A 23211-nucleotide genomic window follows, 5' to 3' on the forward strand; every position below is an offset into this window, starting at 1 on the left:
TCATACTTATCACTAATCATTTCAAAACATATTCCAAACATCACAAACACATGTTATCATTCAACACATACTCATTTCAAACCTTTTCATAGATATAGGGACAGTAGTTCTTAGTAATAAGATAGAGCTCTCCTTACCTTAGAAAACTAGTTTAGTGATGAGAAAGCGAAAGAAAATTGATTCACAGTCCAAAGTAGTTCAATGATTTCGTGGAGTTGAAGTCTGAGCTCGGATTCGGTTAAGTTCCAGAGTTTCTAAGTATCTATGATATAAGAAGAGAGAATTCAGAGAGAATGGGAAAGGAACATAAGTTTTCAGAAATGAAATGAGTTTTCATGCTGAAAATTTCTTAAATACCCCTCAGCCCCGCGCATTCTCGCTTTAGCGAGAAACAACTCGCTTGAGCAATGCAATCTCGCTTGAGCGACGTGATTCTCGCCTGAGCGAGATATGCAGACAATGATATTTCCCCATATTTTCTGATATGCTCACTTGGGTGAGCTCCATCTCGTCTGAGTGAGATAGTGGCCAGAGAGGACGGTATTTCTCTTGTGAGTTCTCGCTTAGACGATGCAGCTCGCCTGGGCGAAATCTTCAGCTCGCTTGAGCGAGGTGATAGTTGAGCAGAATCAATCCTATCTCAGTACTTGCACTCCCTCATTTGACATTAGAAAAAGAATGAGGGATAACTTAGAAAATCTAAGAATTCGAAGAATTACTTGCACTCCCTCATTTGACATTTTTCAACTCTTATTTACAGTACTACTGCAGAGCTTGAGTTTCTCTTAGGATTTTTCTTTCTTTTCATTCTCTCTCTCTCTCTCTTTTAGATTGAGTGATACTCAATAATAATATTTATTCTGCAGTATCTGACCACAATAGCTCTCTCAACATATACAATTATACACCCATGTACAATTTCTTAACCCTAAACTTAAAAGGATTGCTTGTCCTCAAGCAATTTCTAATAGAAACCCCAAATTTAGAATTTGCTAAGTTATCCAAATTAGTGCTCATACTTTTTAAGTTATAAGGAGGGATAGGTGCTTGGGCATGGTAGGTGCTGGTGTAAAGGTGAGAGAAAAATGTTGGCTAAGCTCAAAAAGGCTAACAAGGGTTGAATGAATGGATGACATTTTGGTTAAAAATAGCTAAAGAAAATAATGGCCTCAATCATTTTAAAACATGAATGCATGGGAAGAGGACAAAGAAAAATGACAAATCATGGAAAGAAAATGACAATTACAGCAAGCATGCTCTCGGTAATGATATTTGGGCTCAATTGCTAACATGGTAAATTTATGGAATTTAAGTCAAAATGATGTCCAGCAATATTGAAATGTGTTTGTGAAATTGTAAACTGTGGAAGTTGTGCAAAAGTGATGCGGGAAGTTACTATATGCAAGGAGTGATGTATATAATACAAGGACAATTTTCTAGTTAGAACAAAAAAACGGAAGGTGCAAAAATTAAGTGATTATGAAAAATAGAAAGGAACTCCCTTGTAAATTTAGAGTATTCAGTATAGCAGAATTTCAACTACCACTGGCTGCACAAATCAGAAAAACATAAAAATGTTTATTATGCAGAGTAGTGGCAAAACACAATTGTCTATTCTATGTACTTGCAAAATAAAACACATTATTCTAAAATAGAATTCCAAATGAAATAATTACAAACTCAAAATGAAGCAAATTTAAACAGAAACAAAGTAGTAAAATAAGAGGTAAAGTTGGGGGAAATTCTTCAAATGTCCTCATCTTCTTGGGCGCGCGTCAGCTGCTGGGTCAGAATCCGTAATCATCAACTACAAAAGTTCACTGCATGAAGGGGTAATGAGGGGAATTACACAAATTTTCAGAAAAATTTCAGAACTTGTGCACCATTCAAGAGACACACCAAAGTAAAATTATGAGGAAAAGTTTAACTAAATAAATTTGATAAGATCATTGCTTTGAATTGGTGGGACTAAAGAGAAAGGTGCATTATAAACTATGAATCCAAAATAATTAACCATGAAGATAGTGGACCATATTTACAGATATTTACAGTACAGATCATGCAGTGTCATAAAATGCTATGTATTGTGCAGTCTGCATATTGACAATTTAAATCAAAAAGCATACAAAATTTTGCAAAATTTGCAGCTAGAAAAATAAGGCAATAAGTAAGGATGTATACTGCACAAGATTAGAAAATATAACACTGAAAAAATATCCCAATCTGACAACAGGCCAAGAAACAGAGATGCTTATGTTCCCAAACTCAATGTAATTGTTCGATCAAGGAATGCAGCCAACATGTATCAGATTTGAGCAAAAGACTATAAGAGCATGTACAAGTTTCAATTCATCACAAGAATTATGCAGCTACTGCATATGTACTTGCACTCACAACACCCAGAAAGTAAAACAATTGTGCATTCAAGTGTTGTAAAAAGAAAATTGAATTGCATTAAAATTGAAATTATGGAAAGATGGAATTTTGTGCAGTAAAAAGAATTAAAATTGCATATGTCCACTATGTATGAACCAAAATTTTGAGCACTCAACAATAAGAATTTGACAGCATTGCATAAACCAAGAGAAATACTTGCAGAGACAAAATTATCCAACTAAAGAATGATGAATCCTAAAAATTCAGAATGAGAATTTGGTCACTCAGTATAATTCGCAAAATGGATTCAGAATATGACAGCCATAAGGTGATATGATATTTGACAATGTAAAGGGCATATAAAAGAGAAAATTTAATATAGTGTGTACATGCTGCTCATTACAAAAAAAAATAAAATTGTACTCTCATGGTGAGTCAAAACAGTTTAAAGTCCTTCTAAAAAAATGACTGTTAAACTCTGTGCAAGAGATACAGGAGAGTCTAGCAAGTAGAATTTGTTCATGAGAGAAAAGATTCAATTAGAATTTAGACAAGGAGGAAAGTTCTCAGCAAGGTAAAGCACACCACCAAAAAAAATAAATTATATCACTATTCAAATAATGTTCAAGAATTAATGAAATGAACAATATTTAAAGGAATGTACACCAAAAAAATTTCAGAATAAATTCAAAGCATTATTATGCAATAATTCATAAGATATGAAAAGTATAACTCAATAAAAGTGACAAACAATGTAATGAGAAATATTCGGCTCAATCATGTCCACATATGAAGCATATCCAGCCGTATCTGCAAGAGATCAAGGATGTATAATTTAGATTGATTGTAATTGATCCTTTATTAGCTATTAGCATATTGTTAGCATAATCTTAGGAACTGATGTCTGTACTGATATCTGTTTTTTTCCTTTTTTAGCTAGTTGCTGTTTTTGGCAGGCATAGAAGTTGTTTTTGCGTATGATATGTATAAATACATGTATCATCTCTCTCAACAAAACACAACAGAAATACACATTCCTTTTAGCATGGTATCAGAGCTTGGAATAACCAAGCTCTGACAGACATCACGAACAGACAGATTACAGCTGCTAAAATGGCAGAAGAAGAAGCAATACCTCAGACAGAGGACAATATGAGGAATCACAAGGCTGAACCCAAGAAAGGCCCATCACCCTATGACTTGGGTGCTAATGACAATCCAGGGAGTGTAATTACGTAGGTACAGTTGCGTGGAGAAAACTATGAGGAGTGGGCGCGTGCTGTGAAGGTGTCACTGCGAGCCCGAAGAAAGTGGGGGTTCCTTGATGGAACCCATGAAAAACCACAAAAAGATACACCTGAAATTGAAGATTGGTGGACTGTGCAGTCCATATTGGTCTCCTGGATATTAAACACAGTGGAGCCAAGCCTTCGTTCTACCATCTCGTATGCAGAGAATGCAAAAGACCTGTGGGAGGACATAAAAGAGCGATTTTCCATGGTCAATGGACCACGAATTCAACAGTTAAAGGCTGAATTGGCGGAATGCAAACAAGAAGGGACAACCATGGTCACGTACTATGGAAAATTGAAGACTATATGGGATGAACTGGCCAACTATGAGCAAATCCCGACATGCACCTGCGGAGGTTGTAGGTGTGGCATTAGCCTGCAACTGGAAAAGAAAAAGGAGGAAGAAAAAGTCCATCAGTTCCTGATGGGTTTGGATGATGTCAAATATGGAACTGTACGATCAAACATTCTAGCTACAGATCCACTTCCTTCTATTAACAAGGTGTATGCCACCTTGGTGCAAGAAGAAAGGATGAAGCTGATTACTAGGGCGAAGGAAGAAAGAGGAGGAGTGATGGGGCTCTCGGTGCAAACAACGTACAAAAGCAAAGCAAAAATTGAAGCAAAACAAATCACATGCTCACATTGTGGCAGATCTGGGCATGATATCAAGGGATGCTTTCAACTAAATGGGTATCCTGAATGGTGGGGTGATCGACCCCGCAATGAGGGAACAAGCAACCGAGCTCCTCAGAAACCAGGTGGACGTGGGAAAATTGGGACTACGCGTGCAAATACAGCGCAGGTCATGAATGATTCAAATGAATCGCACAATGCTTTAACTGGGCTCAGCAATGAGCAGTGGCAGACATTGATTGAAATGCTCAACACTGGCAAAGGAAATAAGATAGAAAAGATGACAGGTAAAGAAGCTTGTGATATATGGATTGTGGACAGTGGAGCCTCTAATCACATGACAAGAAGCTCAAAGTATTTGAGACAGCAACGCAAAGTTGCAGCATGTGCAGTAGGACTGCCTAATGGAGAGGAAGTTCTTGCTGAAAAAGTAGGAACAGTGACCCTTGAGGGGGGCTTAAATTACAGAATATGTTATATGTGCCACAATTACGATGCAATTTAATCTCAGTATCTCAATTAACTAATGACATGAATTGTTCAGTATTGTTCACTAATAAGCTTTGTGCAATGCAGGACCTCACATCGAGGATGATGATTGGAGCGGGTGAGCGGAAAAATGGGCTGTATTTATTTCAAGGGATTCACACAACAAAAGCATATCAGATAAGCATGGATAATCAATTCGACCTTTGGCACAAGAGAATGGGGCATCCTTCAAATAAAGTAATTCAAATGATTGCTGGTGTAAACCATGATTCTACAGTTGAACATATGAATAAGATGTGTGAGGTGTGTCAAAGATCAAAACAAACAAAAGAAAAGTTTCCTTTGAGCAATTATCATGCCACAACCATTTTTGACTTGATCCATTGTGATTTATGAGGGCCTTATAGAACCTCCTCATCTTGTGGAGCCTCGTATTTTCTAACAATCGTGGATGATTATTCTCGAGCGATGTGGATATATTTGTTGCGTGAAAAGAAGGAAGTATCAAACACTCTTATAAATTTTTTTGCCCTCATTAAAAGACAATACAACAAACATGTTAAGAAAGTCAGAAGTGACAATGGCACTGAATTTATGTGTTTACACTCATATTTTTCTCAACATGGGATCATTCACCAAACCTCATGCGTCGGCACGCCTTAACAAAATGGAAGGGTAGAAAGAAAACATAGACACATCCTTAATGTGGCTCGAGCATTACGATTTCAAGGAAATTTGCCCATTTGGTTTTGGGGAGAATGTGTTCTCACTACGGGGCATTTGATCAATCTTACACCTTCTTCTGTTCTTCAAGGTAAAACTCCTTATGAAATGATTCATGGAAAATCACCTAGCTATGAGCATCTAAGGGTGTTTGGATCACTTTGCTTTGCACAAAATCAATTCACTAAGGGAGACAAGTTTGAAAGTAGAAGCAGAAAATGTGTATTTGTGTGAACATGAGAAATGACATATGTGAACATGTGAATATACTTGAAAGAGTATAAGATGGAAAAAGGATATGATGTAAATAGTTACAGAGATACACTGGGGGAGTGGAAGATCGAGACGATATGGGATATCTTGGGAAAATGTAGGGTGGTGAGTGACATTCGGGATTGTGCACGGAATATTATGTTTGAATGCACCACATGGCCACACACTCGTTTCCCGACTTGACTCCTGACCATTACCTTTGCTAAGGGGCCGTTTATTGCATGCGTTGTATCCGTATTGCATTGGGCTATCCGGCAACTATTTACATGGATGTGTAAGACCTCGGGATAGAGGCATTGGATAACTGTGGCCATAAGGCGCGGTAAGCACGGATAAAAGTAAAAGAAATTGTGAATCTGTGGAATATCATATGTGTTGAGATGAGAACATGATTTATATGACACTGTGATATGTAACGCCATGATGTTTTCTTTAATCATGATAAGATGTGTTTTGTGATGAATATGTGTGATGTATGAGTGGTAGGGTAGAGACTCACCCTTACACAACATTTTTAGGAAATACGGACGAATAGTACCAGGCTCACAGTGCATGGATGAATGAGAACTGCTATAGGATTTAGTTATTTTGAGTTATGCAATGGATATTTTTAGTTCTATAGCATTCTTTTAAAATAGTTGTAAAACTACTATTTCTTTTTGTTGCTGATGAAAATTTTAGAATCTTTGTTTTTCTAAAGTACTTATATGAATCTTATATCATTTCAATGTCTCTTTCTTATTAGAGAGTTTTTGAAAGAAAATTTACTTTACCATTTAAATTTTTATGAAAATTTATCTTATTTTTAAATTTTTATGAAAATTTATCTTATATTGAGGAAAGAAATATAAGGCGTTACAATTTTGGTATCAGAGTCGTTCATCCAGACCAAACTAGGGTATGGGACTAACATGTATGTGTTGTGTAATAGATATACTAGAATATGAAATGATTATTTGCTAATATGACTTGTTAGATGTTTATTACCTGAACTAGATGTATCTATGTGCATGTGAATGATAGATTAATAAGTGATCTGAGTTTATTGCAAGATTAGAGCTATGGCTGGTAGAGGTAGACCTGCTAGTGCTACAAATGAACTCCTGGAGCGCATGACCCAAGTCTTAGAGACTTTGGCACATAACCAGGTGGCTGAACCAGCTGAGTATAGAGGACTTTCTTCTTTTACTAGGTATAACCCTCCAAAATTTGAGGAAAAGTTTGATCCTGAGGGAGCTCAGAGGTGGATAGCAGATGTGGAGAAGATTTTCCATGCCATGGGATGTAGAGAGGAGCATAAAGTAACTTATGCTACTTATATGCTGAGCGGAGAAGCTGAGGACTGGTAGAGATTTACTAGTCAAAATCTACTGCAAGAAGATGGGTATATTCCTTGGGAGACATTCAAGGCAACCTTCCTGGGAAATTATTTCCCTAGAGATTTAAAGAAACAAAAGGCTAGGAAGTTCCTTGAGTTGAAACAAGGAAACATGTCTGTAGGTGAATATGCTGCTAAATTTCATGAATTGATGAAATATTGGCCTCACTATCAACATAATGATGGAGACGAAGATCTATGTGCTCAATTTGAGCATGAGCTAAGGCCAGATATTCGAGCTGCTGTTAGTGTATTCCAGCTGACAGATTTACCCACTCTAGTGAGTAAATGCAGAATATTTGAGCCAATACTAAGGGTAAGACGGTGGATACCAGAATCGGTGGTCCTATGAGGCAAGACCGAAGGCCTCCAAGATTTTCTAGAGGACCTTACTCTGGTCTAAATCAGTCTCAAGTGAAGGGGACTGTATCTCAAGAAGATAGTAGTGGTGGTTCTGGTTCTTTTAGAAGGCCACTAAAATGTTTCAAGTGTGGTGGACTTCATATTAAAAAGAATTGTCCTCAACTTCAACCAACATGTAACATTTGTGGGAAAATGGGACACTCTGCTAGTATCTATTAGTCTGCTCCACAAAAGAGCAGAAGCATGAGTGTGGAACAAAGACCTAAATCTAAAGCAAGCACTGGAACAAAGCCAAATGTGAAAGGCAAAGTTTTTGCTATGAGTGGAGCTGAGACTTCAAAATTAGAGGAGCTTATTAGAGGTAAATGTATCATAAAAGACCGACTTGTAGATGTGTTGTTTGATTCTGGTACTACTCATTCCTTTATTTCTGTGGATTATATGAGACGTCTAGAATTACTTGTATCTGAATTGTGTTGTGATGTTATTGTATCTACTCCTACGGGTAAGCCCGTAGCAACTTCTTCTGTGTGTTTAGGTTGTCCTGTGATGGTACATGGTAGGAGTTTTAGTATAGATTTGATTTGTTTACCTCTTTCCCAACTTGATGTAATTTTGGGAATAGATTGGTTGTCATCCAACCATGTTCTATTGGACTGTAAGAGAAAGTCTTGATTTTTGGCACTAAAGTATTAGAAAGTGCTAAACTCTTAGGTCCAAATCCATTGGAAAATGTAATGAGTGCTAAGGCTTTCATGGTTCTATTTTTAATTGAGACTGAAAAGGAAATGAAGCCTGAGTATATCCCAGTAGTTAGAGATTTTTTAGAAGTTTCCCCTAATGATGTTACTGAATTGCCATTGGAAAGAGAGATTGAGTTTACTATTGATCTCATTCCGGAAGCAAATACTATTTCTGTTGCACCATATAGGATGTCACCAGTGGAGTTGGTTGAGGTAAAGAAATAGGTAGAAGAATTATTGCAGAAAAGGTTTATAAGGCCAAGTGTGTCACCTTGGGGAGCACCTGTTCCTTTGGTGAAAAAGAAAGATGGGAGCATGAAAATGTGTGTTGATTATAGGCAGTTGAATAAGGTAACAATAAAGAACAAGTATCCTATTCCTCGAATTGATGACTTGATGGATTAGTTATGAGGAGCTTCCGTATTTTCAAAGATTGATTTGCGATCTGGTTATCATCAGATCAGAGTCAAGAGTAAGGATATCCCTAAGACAGCATTTAGAACCCGCTATGGTCACTATGAGTATCTAGTTATGCCATTTGGTATGACTAATGCTCCTGCAGTATTCATGGACTACATGAATAGAATTTTTCATGAGTTTTTGGATAAATTTGTTGTAGTATTTATAGATGATATTCTGATTCATTCTAAGACTCATGAAGAACATGTAGAACACTTGAGAATTGTTTTGCAGATACTAAGAGAAATACAGTTGTATGCAAAATTCTCTAAGTGTGAATTTTGGTTACCACAAATCCAATTTTTGGGACATGTGGTATCGAAAGATGGCATTATGGTGGATCCAGTAAAGGTGGAGGCAATTGCTCAATGGCTAAGGCCTACTAATCCAACAGAAATTCGCAGTTTTTTGGGACTAGCTGGCTATTATAGGAAATTCATTGAAGGATTTTCTAAAATAGTTTTTCCTTTGACGAAATTAACAAGAAAAAGAAAGGAGTTTGTGTGGAATGAAGAGTGTGAAGCTAGTTTCCAAAATCTGAAAGAAAAGTTAACATTTGCCCCTGATTAGTTTTGCCTAATCCAGAACAGAAGTTTGATGTGTATTGTGATGCATCTGGGCAAGGGCTTGGTTGTGTCTTGATGCAGGATGGAAGGGTAGTTGCTTATGCTTCGAGGCAATTGCGTCCTCATGAAGTTAATTATCCTACTCATGACCTAGACTTAGCCGCGGTGGTTTTTGCCCTTAAGATATAGAAACATTATCTATTCGGGGCGAGATTTGAGGTGTTTAGTGATCATAAGAGTTTGAAGTACTTGTCGATCAGAAAGAGTTAAATATGAGGCAAAGAAGGTGGATGGAATTTCTGAAGGATTATGATTTTACATTTTCTTACCATCCTGGGAAGGCAAATGTGGTTGCTAATGCTTTAAGTAGAAAGTCCTTGCATATGGCAAGTATAATGGTGAAAGAATTAGAGTTGATTGAGAAGTTCCGAGATATGAATTTGGCAGTGGAGATGCGACCTCAGAGTCTGTATCTTGGGACTTTGATAATCAACAATGATTTCTTGGTTAGGATTTGTGATGCCTAACAAGAAGATGTGTTCTTGCAGGAAATGATGAGGCAGAGGGGTGAAGGGAAGGATTTGGAGTTCCATTGTGATGCAGGTAATTCTAGACATCTCATACAATCCACAGAAATAAAGGAATGAGTAGTACCAGAATCAAACAACATATCTACAAGTCAGTCTTTTATGATACATTTACCTCTAATAAGCTCCTCTGATTTTGAAGCCTTAGCTCCACTCATAGCAAAAACTTTGCCTTTCACATTTGGCTTTGTTCCAGTGCTTGCTTTATATTCAGGTCTTTGTTCCACACTTATGCTTTCACTCTTTTGTGGAGCAGGCCAACAGACACTAGCGGTGTGTCCCATTTTCCCACAAATGTCACATGTTGGTGGAAGTTGAGGACAATTCTTTTTAATATGAGGTCCACCACACTTGAAACATTTTAGTGGCCTTCTAAAAGAACCAGAACCACCACTACTATTTTCTTGAGATACAGTCCCCTTCACTTGAGACTGATTTGGACCAGAATAAGGTCCTCCAGAAAATCTTGGAGGCCTTCGGTCTTGCCTCATAGGACCACCGATTCTGGTATCCACCGTCTTACCCTTAGTATTGGCTTCAAATATTCTGCATTTACTCACTAGAGTGGATAAATTTGTCCTCTGGAATACAGTAACGGCAGCTCGAATATCTGGCCTTAGCCCGTGCTCAAATTGAGCACATAGATCTTCCTCTCCATCATTATGTTGATAGTGACGCCAGTATTTCATCAATTCATGAAATTTAGTAGCATATTCACCTACAGACATGTTTCCTTATTTCAACTCAAGGAACTTCCTAGCCTTCTGTTTCTTTAAATCTCTAGGGAAATAATTTCCCAGGAAGGTTGCCTTGAATGTCTCCTAAGGAATATACCCATCTTCTTGCAGTAGAGTTTGACTAGTAAATCTCCACCAGTCCTCAGCTTCTCCACTCAGCATATAAGTAGCATAAGTTACTTTATGCTCCTCTCTACATCCCATGGCATGGAAAATCTTCTCCACATCTACTATCCACCTCTGAGCTCCCTCGGGATCAAACTTTCCCTCAAATTTTGGAGGGTTATGCCTAGTAAAAGAAGAAAGTCCTCTATACTCAGCTGGTTCAGCCTCCTGGTTATGTGCCAAAGTCTCTAAGACTTGGGTCATGCGCTCCAAGAGTTCATTTGTAGCACTAGCAGATCTACCTCTACCAGCCACAGCTCTAATCTTGCAATAAACTCATATCACTTATTAATCTATCATTCACATACACATAGATACATCTAGTTCAAGAGTTCATTTGTAGCACCAGTAGGTCTACCTCTACCAGCCACAACTCTAATCTTGCAATAAACTCAGATCACTTATTAATCTATCATTCACATACACACAGATACATCAGTCCCATACCCCAGTCTAGTCTGGATGAACTGCTCTGATACCATTATTATAACAGCCCGGTAACTTATTCAGGACTGACGACTGTCCCCACAAACCAAAAACCAACACGAGACTTTTCAGTGTACTTTATCCTCACTCGCACATTTCCTGAGAACTTCTTAGAAGGTCACCCATCCCATAATTACTCCAAGTTAAGCACGCTTAACTTTGGAGTTCTTAAGTGATAGGCCATCGAAAAGTAAATGCATTTTGTTCATAGCCCAATTTCGTAAACAAGGGAATGACCCATGGCATCAGTTGACTTAAACGAGTTGGGGAGCGAAGCAACTTCCGGTGCTATCCTTAACTGTATACACAGTCTCTGGATCCCCCTCTCATTCCGATGTAAGTTCGATTCATTCATGTGTCCCTTACCACCGGAAGCCTTCCAAGTAGCCGCTCCTTGCCCGTGCCACATTGCACCGGCGATCACTCCCCGCCCTCGCCTAGCGCCTGGGTGTCACATGGCCACCAGCTTCCAATTGTTTTGTCCTCGAACCACACCGTACTAGGAAAGAGGCCTGCTCTGATACCAAAATTGTAACGCCTTATTTGAACATAATATCACATCTCACCATGTATTCATCATAAAATCACATAAACAACCGATTATTCTCACTTTCCACCGATTATTTTTCATAAAGCAAGGATTATTCCACATATAATTACATACATGACAAGATCTATGAGAATACAAGTAATAAACATAACAAAATGATAAAGTAGAGCCCCCTTACCTCAAAACAGAGCTTTTACGAGGATTTAACCGAAGATTTAACTTTAGAACGGAGTTTTTCCTAAGAACATCACGAACATCTATAAGAAAAAGAAGAAGAAGAGAAATGAACGGTAAATCTAACTTCAAACTTAGAGAAACTTACTTGAAATCCTTTAGAACGGACGTAGAATCAGAGATCTGAAGAGAAATCTAAGTTTAGGAGGTTTAGTATGGGAGAAAATGGTGAGATATAGACCTTTGAAAACCTTAAATAGGAGTGAGGAAATGAAAATTTCGTTTGAAACCCCCTTGTATAGAAAATTTTTGAAAGTTACTGTTCACCGCCTTACTGTTCACGCCTGAAACACTGTGCACATGTACTGTACACGGACTATACGTGGATGTGACATCATCCATGACATTATGACGATATCATTGATGACGTCATCGGTCACTGTACATACGCGGTTTCACTGTTCATAGGCAGTTTTACTGTTCACCGACATTGTTCATAGGCAGTTTTACTGTACATTTTTTTTTAATTTAAATTCTATCCAAATTTATTCCAATTATACTTTAAAATGTGAGACAGAGAAGGTGGATGGAATTTCTAAAGGATTATGATTTTACATTGTCTTACCATCCTGGGAAGGCAAATGTGGTTGCTGATGCTTTAAGTAGAAAGTCCTTGCATATGACAAGTATGATGGTGAAAGAATTAGAGTTGATTGAGAAGTTCTGAGATATGAGATGCGACCTCAGAGTCTGTATCTTGGTCTTTGATAATCAACAATGATTTCTTGGTTAGGATTCGTGATGCCCAACAAGAAGATGTGTTCTTGCAGGAAATGATGAGGCAGAGGGGTGAAGGGAAGGATTTGGAGTTCCATTGTGATGCAAATGGACTGATTAAGTTCAAGAACTGTGTGTGTATTCCTTCTAATAATGAGCTTAAGCAGATGATACTTGAGGAAGCTCATAAAAGTAGAATAAGTTTTCATCCTGGTACGACAAAAATGTATCAAGACCTTCGTAAGAATTTTTGGTGGAATAGAATGAAGAAGGATGTGGCTGAGTATGTAGCAAAGTGTTTAACTTGTTAAAAGGCGAAGGTAGAACATCAACATTCACCTGGGATGTGGCAGCCATTAGAAATTCCTGAGTGGAAGTGGGATAGTATTTCTATAGATTTTGTGTCTGGTCTACCAAGAACCAAGAGTAATCATGATGCAATTTGGGTGATAGTAGATAGATTGACTAAAGCAGCTGATTTTCTTTCCATTAATATGAAGTACAAGTTGGAGAAGCTAGCAGATATGTATGTGAGAGAGATAGTCAGATTGCATGGAGTGCCAAATAGTGTTGTGTCAAACAGAGATCCAAGGTTTACATCCAGATTTTGGGAGAGTCTGCAGAAAGCCTTGGGTACTAAGTTAAAACTTAATTCAGCTTATCATCCATAAACTGATGATCAGACTGAAAGAACAATACAATCCTTGGAGGATTTATTAAGAGCTTGTGTGATGGTACAAGAAGGAACTTGGGAGGAATGTCTACCCTTGGTGGAATTCGCGTACAATAATAGTTGTCATGCAAGTATTGGAATGTCTCCATTTGAGGCTCTGTACGGAAGGAAGTGTAGAACACCTTTGTCTTGGTATGAAACTGGAGAAGCGATCCTATATGCGCCAGATATGGTTCAGAAGCAACATGAGCAAATTAAATTGATCAGAGAAAAGATGAAAATAGCACAAGATAGGCAAAGGAGTTACTATGATAAGAGGAGAAAACCTTTGGAGTTTCACATAAATGATCATGTGTTTTTGAAAGTTTCACTTATGACTAGAGTTGGAAGAGCTCTAAAATCCAAGAAGGTATCTCCTAAGTTTATTGGGCCATTTGAAGTGCTAAGTAAAGTTAGTCCTATTGCTTATGAAATTGCTTTGCCTCCAAATCTCTCAAACCTGCATCCTGTATTTCATGTATCTCAGCTTAGAAAGTATATTCCTGACCCTACTCACGTGATAGAACTTGATCCTGTTCAAGTGAGAGAGAATTTGTCGTATGATGTACAACTGGTGAAAATTGTTGATCACCGTGTTAAGAAATTAAGGGGTAAGGATATTTCACTTGTTAAAGTAATATGGAATACTAGTGATTAGGGAGATGCCACGTGGGAAACTGAGATTAAGATGAGAGAATTATATCCTGATCGTTTTGTAACTTAGCGAATTTTGGGGACAAAATTCCTTAAAGGAGGGGAGAATTATAACATCCTGTACTTTGATTTAAATAAAATGAGGTCTGTTAAAGTATAATTGGAATAAATTTGGATAGAATTTATATTAAAAAAAAATTGAACAGTAAAACCGCCTATGAACAGTGTCGGTGAACAGTAAAACCGCCTATGAACAGTAAACTGCGTATGTACAGTGACCGATGACGTCATCAGTGACATCATCATGACGTCATGGCTGACGTCACATCCGCGTATAGTCTGTGTATAGTACATATGCACAGTATTTTCGGCGTGAACAATGACCGCGAACAGTGTTTCCAGTGTGAACAGTAAGGTGGTGAACAGTGTTTCTGGCAATGAATAGTAATTCTGGTGGTGAACAGTAACTTTCAAAAAATTTCTATAAAAAGGAGGTTTCAGATGAAATTTTTATTTCTTCACTCCTATCCAAAGTTTTCAAAGGTCCTAAGGCTATATCTCACCATTTTCTCCCATACTAAACCTCCTAAACTTAGATTTCTCTTCAGATATTTGATTCTACGTCCGTTCTAAACGATTTCAAGTAAGTTTCTCTAAGTTTGAAGTTAGATTTACCGTTCGTTTCTCTTCTTCTTCTTTTTCTTATAGATGTTCGTGATGTTCTTAGGAAAAATTTTGTTCTAGAGTTAAATCTTCGGTTAAATCCTTGTAAAAGCTCTGTTTTGAGGTAAGGGGACTCTACTTTATCATTTTGTTATGTTTATTACTTGTATTCTCATAGATCTTGTCATGTATGTGATTATATGTGGAATAATCCTTGCTTTATGAAAAATAATCGGTGAAAAGTGAGAATAATCGGTTGTTTATGTGATTTTATGATGAATACATGGTGAAATGTGATATTAAGTTCAAATAAGGCATGATAAGGTATATTGATGATGGTTGATATGATTTTATGATTTTGTGATATGAAATATACAAAGAGATAGATGTTTCATGTTTGAATATATTGTGTTTCATGTAAAAATGATGTGTATTGTGAATATGCCATGGTTTGATGTATATGATGAAAAGTATGTGGAAATATAATGAAAAATATGTGTGAACATGAGAAATGACATATGTGAACATGTGAATATACTTGAAAGAGTATAAGATGGAAAAAGGATATGATGTAAATAGTTACAGAGATACACTAAAGGAGTGGAAGATCGAGACGATATGGGATATCTTAGGAAAATATAGGGTGGTGAGTGACATTCGGAATTGTGCACGGAATATTGTGTTTGAATGCACCACATGGCCACACACTCGTTTCCCGACTTGACTCCTGACCATTATCTTTGCTAAGGGGCCGTCTATTGCATGCGTTGTATCCGTATTGCATTGGGCCATCCGACGACTATTTACATGGATGTGTAAGACCTCGGGATAGAGGCATTGGATAACAGTGGCCACAAGGCGCGGTAAGCGCGGATAAAAGTAAAAGAAATTGTGAATCTGTGGAATATCATATGTGTTGAGATGAGAACATGATTTATATGATACTGTGATATGTAATGCCATGATGTTTTCTTTAATCGTGATAAGATGTGTTTTGTGATGAATATGTGTGATGTATGAGTGGTAGGGTAGAGACTCACCCTTACACAACATTTTCAGAAAATGCAGACGAATAGTACCAGGCTCACAGTGCATGGATGAATGAGAACTGCTATGGGATTTAGTTATTTTGAGTTATGCAATGGATATTTTTAGTTCTATAGCATTCTTTTAAAACAGTTGTAAAACTACTATTTCTTTTTATTGCTAATGAAAATTTTAGAATCTTTGTTTTTCTAAAGTACTTATATGAACCTTATATCATTTCAATGTCTCTTTCTTATTAGAGAGTTTTTGAAAGAAAATTTACTTTACCATTTAAATTTTTATGAAAATTTATCATATATTGAGGAAAGAAGTATAAGGCATTACAGCGGTTATTTCACCACTCTCCTAAATGTAATATATTGGATAGCACGAGATTGTAGAGTAGTTCTAAACTCTCTCTAATTTAAAATGGAACCGCTCTCTTATCTCATTTTTGGCGTAGTGACAGAAAAAGGGAGAAAACTTTTGTGCCTAAATTACACACAGTACATAGCAAGCATAAAAACACAAGTTGTCTCCCTTTTCACAACTTGGAAATGCACCCAAAAATTAAAATAGGCACCACATGCTAGCAAGGACCCATAAAGAATACAAAACAAATGCGAAACTTGAAAGGATAAATTGCATAGCACACAGATGCAAAAATAGAGCAAGAAAGTGCAGAATAATGTACCTTTGTGACACTCTAAACTTTTGATGCATAAATCTGTATTCTCACAAATGAGTACTACAACACTTAACTTCTGCTCTTTAGTTTGATTGTCAATTTCTTTCTTCTAATTCTTTCAAAATTCAATTATTAGCATCAAAATATGCATGATCCGTAAATTTTTCAGTAATTACAACATTCTATTAAAATTTTTAATTAATTATATTTATTTATAATTTAAATTTAATAAAAAATGACAAAAATCTTTAATTTTCTAGATAAGTTAATGATTCATCGTAATGCATGTTTGGTAAGAAATTCCAAAGGTTTCTAGGATCGTTAAGGAAGAGTTGCCCTGAATATATTTCTTGTCTTTATTGCCTGTGTTGTAGATTTTTCTTGTTGTATGAGTTGTTAAAGCCATTTATGATAAATCAATCATTGCTTACGGTAAAAGAGGGCTATGAGATGGTGGAAATGCCCACGACACATTTTTATTCACTATCTTTTCTTCCAAAATTTTTTCATTATTTTTATTATTTTTGAAAACATTTTAAATAGATTAACTTGAATTTGAAAAGAGGTAAATAATTGCCATTTAAGTTCAAGTTTTCTTTTTCCCTCCAGAAGAGAAAATTTTAATATGAAAACACAATTTTATTAGCAAAGCAAATACAATACACAACGTTTACAAGATAAATACGTATCAGATCAATACCTTTATGATCAGCGATTACGAAGGATAATTTGTGGGATGTGTGCGATTGGGAGACAAATAGCACTTGTCTCTGTTCGGCATTCTTCAAGTAAGAGGGAATAACTATCAACCTCAAAGATCTTTAAGTTGGTAAGACGACTCATTCCTTGGGGCAGCGATACCAATTTTGGGCAACCGAAGATCGAGATATGCTGAAGCGACGAGAGGTTGCAAATCCAATCAGGCAAAGCCTTCAGTTTTTCACAACCAAGTATGGTGATTTGTTGCAGAGAAATAAGGCAGTTGGTGTCGTCCTTAAACCCAGTTTGAAATTCCTCCAGTGTTTCACTGTGACACCCTTGAATTCGAAGAGACTCGAGAGAAGTCAGATTTTGCATCCAACCCTTCCGCAAATTTATAGGATCAGAAATTTCCAATTCTTTGAGCATGGAAAGAGGAGCAGCGGAGGAAGATGAGTCAACTGAACATGTTGACGTTGTGTTTAGTGTCTCTGTTAATGGCTCGGCACTACATTGATACCATTTTAAATCCTTAAGATTTGGAAAAGTAGGCATGCAAGTCAACTGTGGACAGATAGATACTTCCAGATGAGAAAGACGAGGAAATGAATAAGGTGAGGAGATATTTTGTGAATCATTTATATCATCTCCCAGCTTTAGCCATCCCCTGAGTTCCCCACATCCTCTTAATACGAGGCTCTTCAAAGAGGGGAAGAAGGTTTCTGCAAAACCATCTTCATGAAGATATATGTATTCCAATTCAGGAAGTAACTCTATCACAAGTGACATCAGGTAAGGGAGACGTTCAAAGGGTGGGAGAAAACGACACTTATCAAACGCATAGAGACTGATGTCAACAACATTAGTGAAGAGGGAAAGCCAATTTGGGAAAAGCACACCTGGATAATAATTCACCTTCAATCGCTTAAGATTATGGTGGGACTCAAGGTTTTCTAATAATTGTAAGCTGTCACTGTTACAGATGTCTTGATACGACCAACTGAGAGTTAAGGATTGAAGGAATTTTTTTTGTTTTAAATTTACGTCCTGTGATTCCCAAGCCACGTCTCTGACCCGATCGAGATGCTTCATTCGTAATTTTCCTCTTATTAAGTCCTTCAGTTCATTTAATGTGCCGTAATTTATTTCTTGCCTGTCTCCCACAACAAAGATTGATAAGATTTGCAAAGAGCACAATTTTCTCAACCCAACTGCCATCCCAGTGAAGGAGTCATCATAATCAACAATATCAAGGAATCTCAAATTGACTAATTTTGCGACATCTTCTGAAAATGATTCATCGCAATTCCCCAGTTTTAATGTTTGCAAGAAAACAAGATTGCTTATAAATTTGGGAAGACTTACCCGTCCTGCGCTGTCAAACAAATCAAGATATCTTAACTGCTCCAACTGTTCAGCAGAAGCAGACAACTTGACTATGGAAGAACAAGGCATCTTCAAGACGCGTAAGTATTTGAAATTTGCAACGGGTAGTTCCCCTTCAATGTCTTCATCGTAAGACCACAAAATCAAAGTTCGCAGCCTGTTTTCGTCTAACAAATCCAGTAAATGAATGGCCTGGAGTTCCAATGATACATGCATGGGTCTACCTACGAGTTTCTTTGCCTTACTATCCAAGTAACAATAATCATTTCCAGCAACAAGCATTGCAAGATCATGCATTAAATCATGTATTTTGAAACTAATGATCTCACCATCTTCACTTTCCGCGTCTTGAAAAAATGAGTTCGTCAAAAACATCTTTACGTATTGGTTACCAATATCTTCCATACATTGTTTATCAGTTGAACATTGAAGGTAACCTTGTGCCATCCACAACTGAATCAACTCATCCTTGAAAATCATCCAATCCTTGGGATATATAGAGCAATAAGCAAAACATTGTCTCATCTCTGGGGACAAGTTTTGGTAACTGAGTTTTAGAATGGGCACTATGCTATCTTGCTCTCCACATAATTTCCAGAAGTCACCGTGTAAAACATCCTTCCATTCGCTTTCCTCATATTGTCCTCGTAACAGGCCTCCAAGCGTTTTAACGGCTAATGGAACACCTTTACATTTTCCTGCTATTTCTTTCCCCATTGATTCTAGATTTTGATTCACCACTTTGGAACCATCCTCGAATGCAGTTTTCTTTAACAAACTCCAAGATTCTTTTTCAGTCAACGCTTTCAAAAGATAGGAAGTGCTAGCACTCATTGTCTTCGCTGCAATTTCACTTCGAGTTGTCACTAAAATCTTGCTATCTTGAGCACCACACATCAAGTGAGTTCTCACTTCAGCCCATTTTTTATTATTCTCATTCCAAATGTCGTCCAAGACCAACAAATATTTCTTACCACTTATTTTTTCACGTAGCCTTTTTTGCAAGTTGTCTAATGATATCTTGACTTCAATTTGGTCGCCAGTAATTGATTCTAATATTTTCTTCAGAATAGTTTTCACATCAAAGATATCAGAGACACACACCCACGTTTGCATTTCAAAAAAATTCTGCACTTCCAAGTCATTATACACCAACTGTGCAAGAGCTGTCTTCCCTAAACCACCAATGCCAACAACAGCAATCACAGAAACTGTTTGCTTTTCATGTGATTGTCTCAACAGACTAATGATCTCCTTTTTACTATCATCTCTTCCAATGATATCTGACTCTAATACAAAAGAGCACGTTTCCCTCCATTCACTATTAGTTTTCTTTACCACCCTTGATTTTGGGCTTAAATTTAAATCCTTCATTTCTTTTACCACACCATTGAAACTTTCTAGTATCTCTTTAATTTTGTCAGGCATTTCACTGCATAAAGGAATTTGATTTGAAGATGAAATGGAAAGAAGTACCTTCTTTACTTCTTTTCCTTCTGCTGCACCCAATTTGTCTCTCGTGGATTGGATAGCAAGCTTATCTAAGAAGTCATCTGCCTGATGAAGTACTTTTTTGAACCTTCTGATCCAAACTCGCACACCAACGTCTTGATCTTGTTTGTCTTCGGCATCAAGGAGCTTATCATTGATAGATTCAATAGTGTTCTTAAGCTCTTCCAACGCTTCCCTCACATCATATTGCTTTCCAAATTCAAGAAAATCTGCGGAAGCCAACCTGAGATTTGAAGTAACAGCAGATAACTGACTCAGCCATCTTTAAGATGATTAAGAAAGAGTACATAGAAGGATGCTTTATTGAGAGGAAGTTGAACTGGAAAAATATTGGCATAAATATCGAGGAAAAGGGAGGAAAACATGTAATAACAATCTGCTAATTCAATTGATTGAATCATGATTTGTCCATGGCCGGCTCAGTTACAAATCCTTACCAATAAAAAATACGTAAGTATTTTGTTAGTACAAATCTCATTAACACATTTAGAAATAGATATATATTTTTTTAAACATCAACAGAAGGAATACTACGGGTACTCTAACTTATTACGGGACATTAATGATACATGTGAAGGATCATGAATCTAATTCATATATTTTTATAGGCGCAGCTACTTTTAAGAACAATACTACCATTGAAGATAATATTTAGCATACTATCAAATATTTAAGAACAATATTTAATAGAATTAAATATTTAGTATACTATCATTGAAGATAATATTATTTTGCTGAAGTTAAATTATTCATATTATCGCAAATCACACCATTATAATTTTTTTTTATTTTTTTTTTTCACATTGGGTTCCACACATACTTAATAATGTCTTATTGCTTTCTTTTTCATCACAAATGAGGATTTTTAAATTTTGGATGGTTTAACCTCGAAACCAATTCTTTGACCCTCTACTATTTTCTCATCCTTGAAAATTCATTTGATATAGAGTTACAGTAAATTACTTTCTATGGTAAATTTAATGAGATTTAAATAAGTAATTCATAACATTAATAAAAGGTAATTGTGTTATAAATTAATGTTATGTTGGAAAAATGTTCATAAAATTATATAGTATGTCATTTTCTATTAGTGCATTACATTAATAATAATATTTTCATAAAATATCTTAAACAAGGATATTTTGGATTCTTATAATATTAGTACAAAAGAAAAAAAAAAGCTTTGGTATTTAAACAAAAAATTTGAAATGATAAATTAAAAGAATCATTTTTAATAAAATTAATCTTTTAAGCGTTGTCTCAGATGTTAAGAATGCAAACACTGAAAACACCATCAAACAAACTTTATTATGCAGGAAAAGAAATAAAAAGAAAAAAATAAAAACTTATGTTAAAAAAAGAAGAAAAATGGAAAAAAATTATTTTATAAAAATTATCAAAAAAAGGTAAAAGAGATATCCAATATGAAAATAAAATAAGAAAAACTAAAAACAAAATTTATAATTTTGTTTGATAATTTAGTTTTTAAAACTGTTTTTAGTTAGACTTTTGTTAGTTTTAGAAAGAAAAAAATAAAAATAAAAACACCTAAATAACAATTTTATTTTTCAGTTTTAAAAACTGAAAATAAAAATTAATTTTTAAATTTTTTAAAAAATTTACATTAACAAGTAAATTTTTTTATTTTTTAATTTTAAAAATTAAAAACTCTATTTAAAAAGAGAAAACAAACAAACTCTTAGATAGTAATTCTGATTTTCAATTTTAAAAACTGAAAATAAAAATTAATTTTTAAAAATAGTTTTTAAAATTTATATTAACAAGCAATTTTTTCTATTTTTTAATTTTAAAAATTAAAAATTCTATTTAAAAAGAAAAAACAAACAAGCTCTTAAATAGTAATTTTTGATTTTTAGTTTTAAAAATTAAAAATAAAAATTAATTTTTTAAAATAATTTTTAAAATTTATATTAAAAAGTAAGTTTTTCTATTTTTTAATTTTAAAAATTAAAAACTCTGTTTAAAATGAGAAAACAGACAAACTCTAAATGATGTGAATCTAAAACAAACAGTTGAACTGAAAAATTAGGGAAAAAACCTAAAATGTAAGCCAAGCATACTACGCAAAAAATTCTTTTTAAAAGAGAAATTTTTAAAATGAAGAAAGGGTGGAAAAACGAACCTGTGAATGAGATTAGACGCAACAGCAAATGGAATGTGTTCTGCCATTCTTGGGTCTGCACTTTTTTCAGTTTGAGATTCGCAGTGGCTTCAGCATAAACATTATTGCTCTTATATCTCCCCATCACAAGGACACTTTTGTAATTAGCTGTCCCTCAGACCATCTATTCTGAATCTTATTGGTTCAGCGCTTTCATCTTATCTTCAATCTAATATTATGAATACATAAATATATAATAAAGTAACGAGTGAGATTGTTTCTGCCGTTAGATATAATAATAATTTAATCTAAGGTTGAGATTAATTAATGTGACTTTTCTGTGCCGTCGTGAGTTAAAAAATTAGGTGAGATAAACTGTGCGTTATAATTTAAGTTCACAATTCTAATGCAGTCTCATTTGTAGTCATCATTTTATAATTATTTAATCTAATTATTTTATAATTTTAGGGTTTTTTACATTTGTGTTGAATAGCGTTATAACTTACACGCTAAGGCAAGCTTTTTGAATTGTTCTACATCACCTTGTGTTGTAAGAGTCAAACATCTGTGTTGAAATAATAAAACATTCAAATTGTTTGAAATAAATAAAATTTTAAAAGTTTAAATTATGAAATTCAACATTCGGAATTATTTTCATAATTATGACAGTACTAAGTACAGTTTAATTTTGATACACTATTTGTATAAAAAAAAATCACATTATCGATCAATTAAATATACAATATCTATATCCATATTAATATAACTTTGAAGTTCAAATTTTATATACTTTAGAGTTTAAATTTTATGTACTTCAGAATTTAAATTTTGTCCTTTGAAATATTATTTTTATATTGATATAATCTAATATTTTATAAAATTATTATACAAAAATATTGAGGCAAATCGATGGTGGGCACCAAAATGTTCATGTTAAGCACACAAGTGTCTTTTGTAGTCTCTCTTCTCGTCCTC

The 23211-nt window shown here is 35.4% G+C and overlaps 1 protein-coding gene across 2 annotated transcripts; it reads right to left on the bottom strand.

Moving 5' to 3' along the window:
- Window positions 1-1476: 1476 nt before the first annotated feature.
- LOC113850316 (putative disease resistance protein RGA1) lies at window positions 1477-22458 on the bottom strand. 2 transcript variants are annotated; one of them, XM_027480805.1, is made up of 3 exons: window positions 22258-22458; window positions 17218-20337; window positions 1477-1820 (listed from the first exon to the last, which is right to left on the bottom strand). In XM_027480805.1, exons 1-2 carry the CDS (start codon window positions 22302-22304, stop codon window positions 17226-17228), a joined length of 3159 nt encoding a protein of 1052 aa, XP_027336606.1. In that variant the 5' UTR covers window positions 22305-22458; the 3' UTR covers window positions 1477-1820; window positions 17218-17225. The 2 variants fall into 2 exon arrangements, with proteins under 2 accessions (XP_027336606.1, XP_027336607.1); XM_027480806.1 differs by lacking the exon at window positions 1477-1820 and adding an exon at window positions 2945-3186 and having other exon boundaries at window positions 22258-22336.
- Window positions 22459-23211: the final 753 nt, after the last annotated feature.

The sequence above is a fragment of the Abrus precatorius genome, unplaced genomic scaffold (genome assembly GCF_003935025.1).
Source record: "Abrus precatorius isolate BTA unplaced genomic scaffold, Abrus_2018 Scaffold9, whole genome shotgun sequence".
Lineage (NCBI taxonomy): Eukaryota > Viridiplantae > Streptophyta > Magnoliopsida > Fabales > Fabaceae > Abrus > Abrus precatorius.

What these genes read in the sequence shown, in the direction of transcription:
- LOC113850316 (XM_027480805.1), bottom strand. Translation starts at nt 22,304, where the DNA reads ATGGCAGAACACATTCCATTTGCTGTTGCGTCTAATCTCATTCACAG. An exon ending in GCGTCTAATCTCATTCACAG is followed by an intron (nt 20,338 to 22,257) that starts GTTCGTTTTTCC and finishes TTCAAATCTCAG; the next exon opens with GTTGGCTTCCGCAGATTTTC.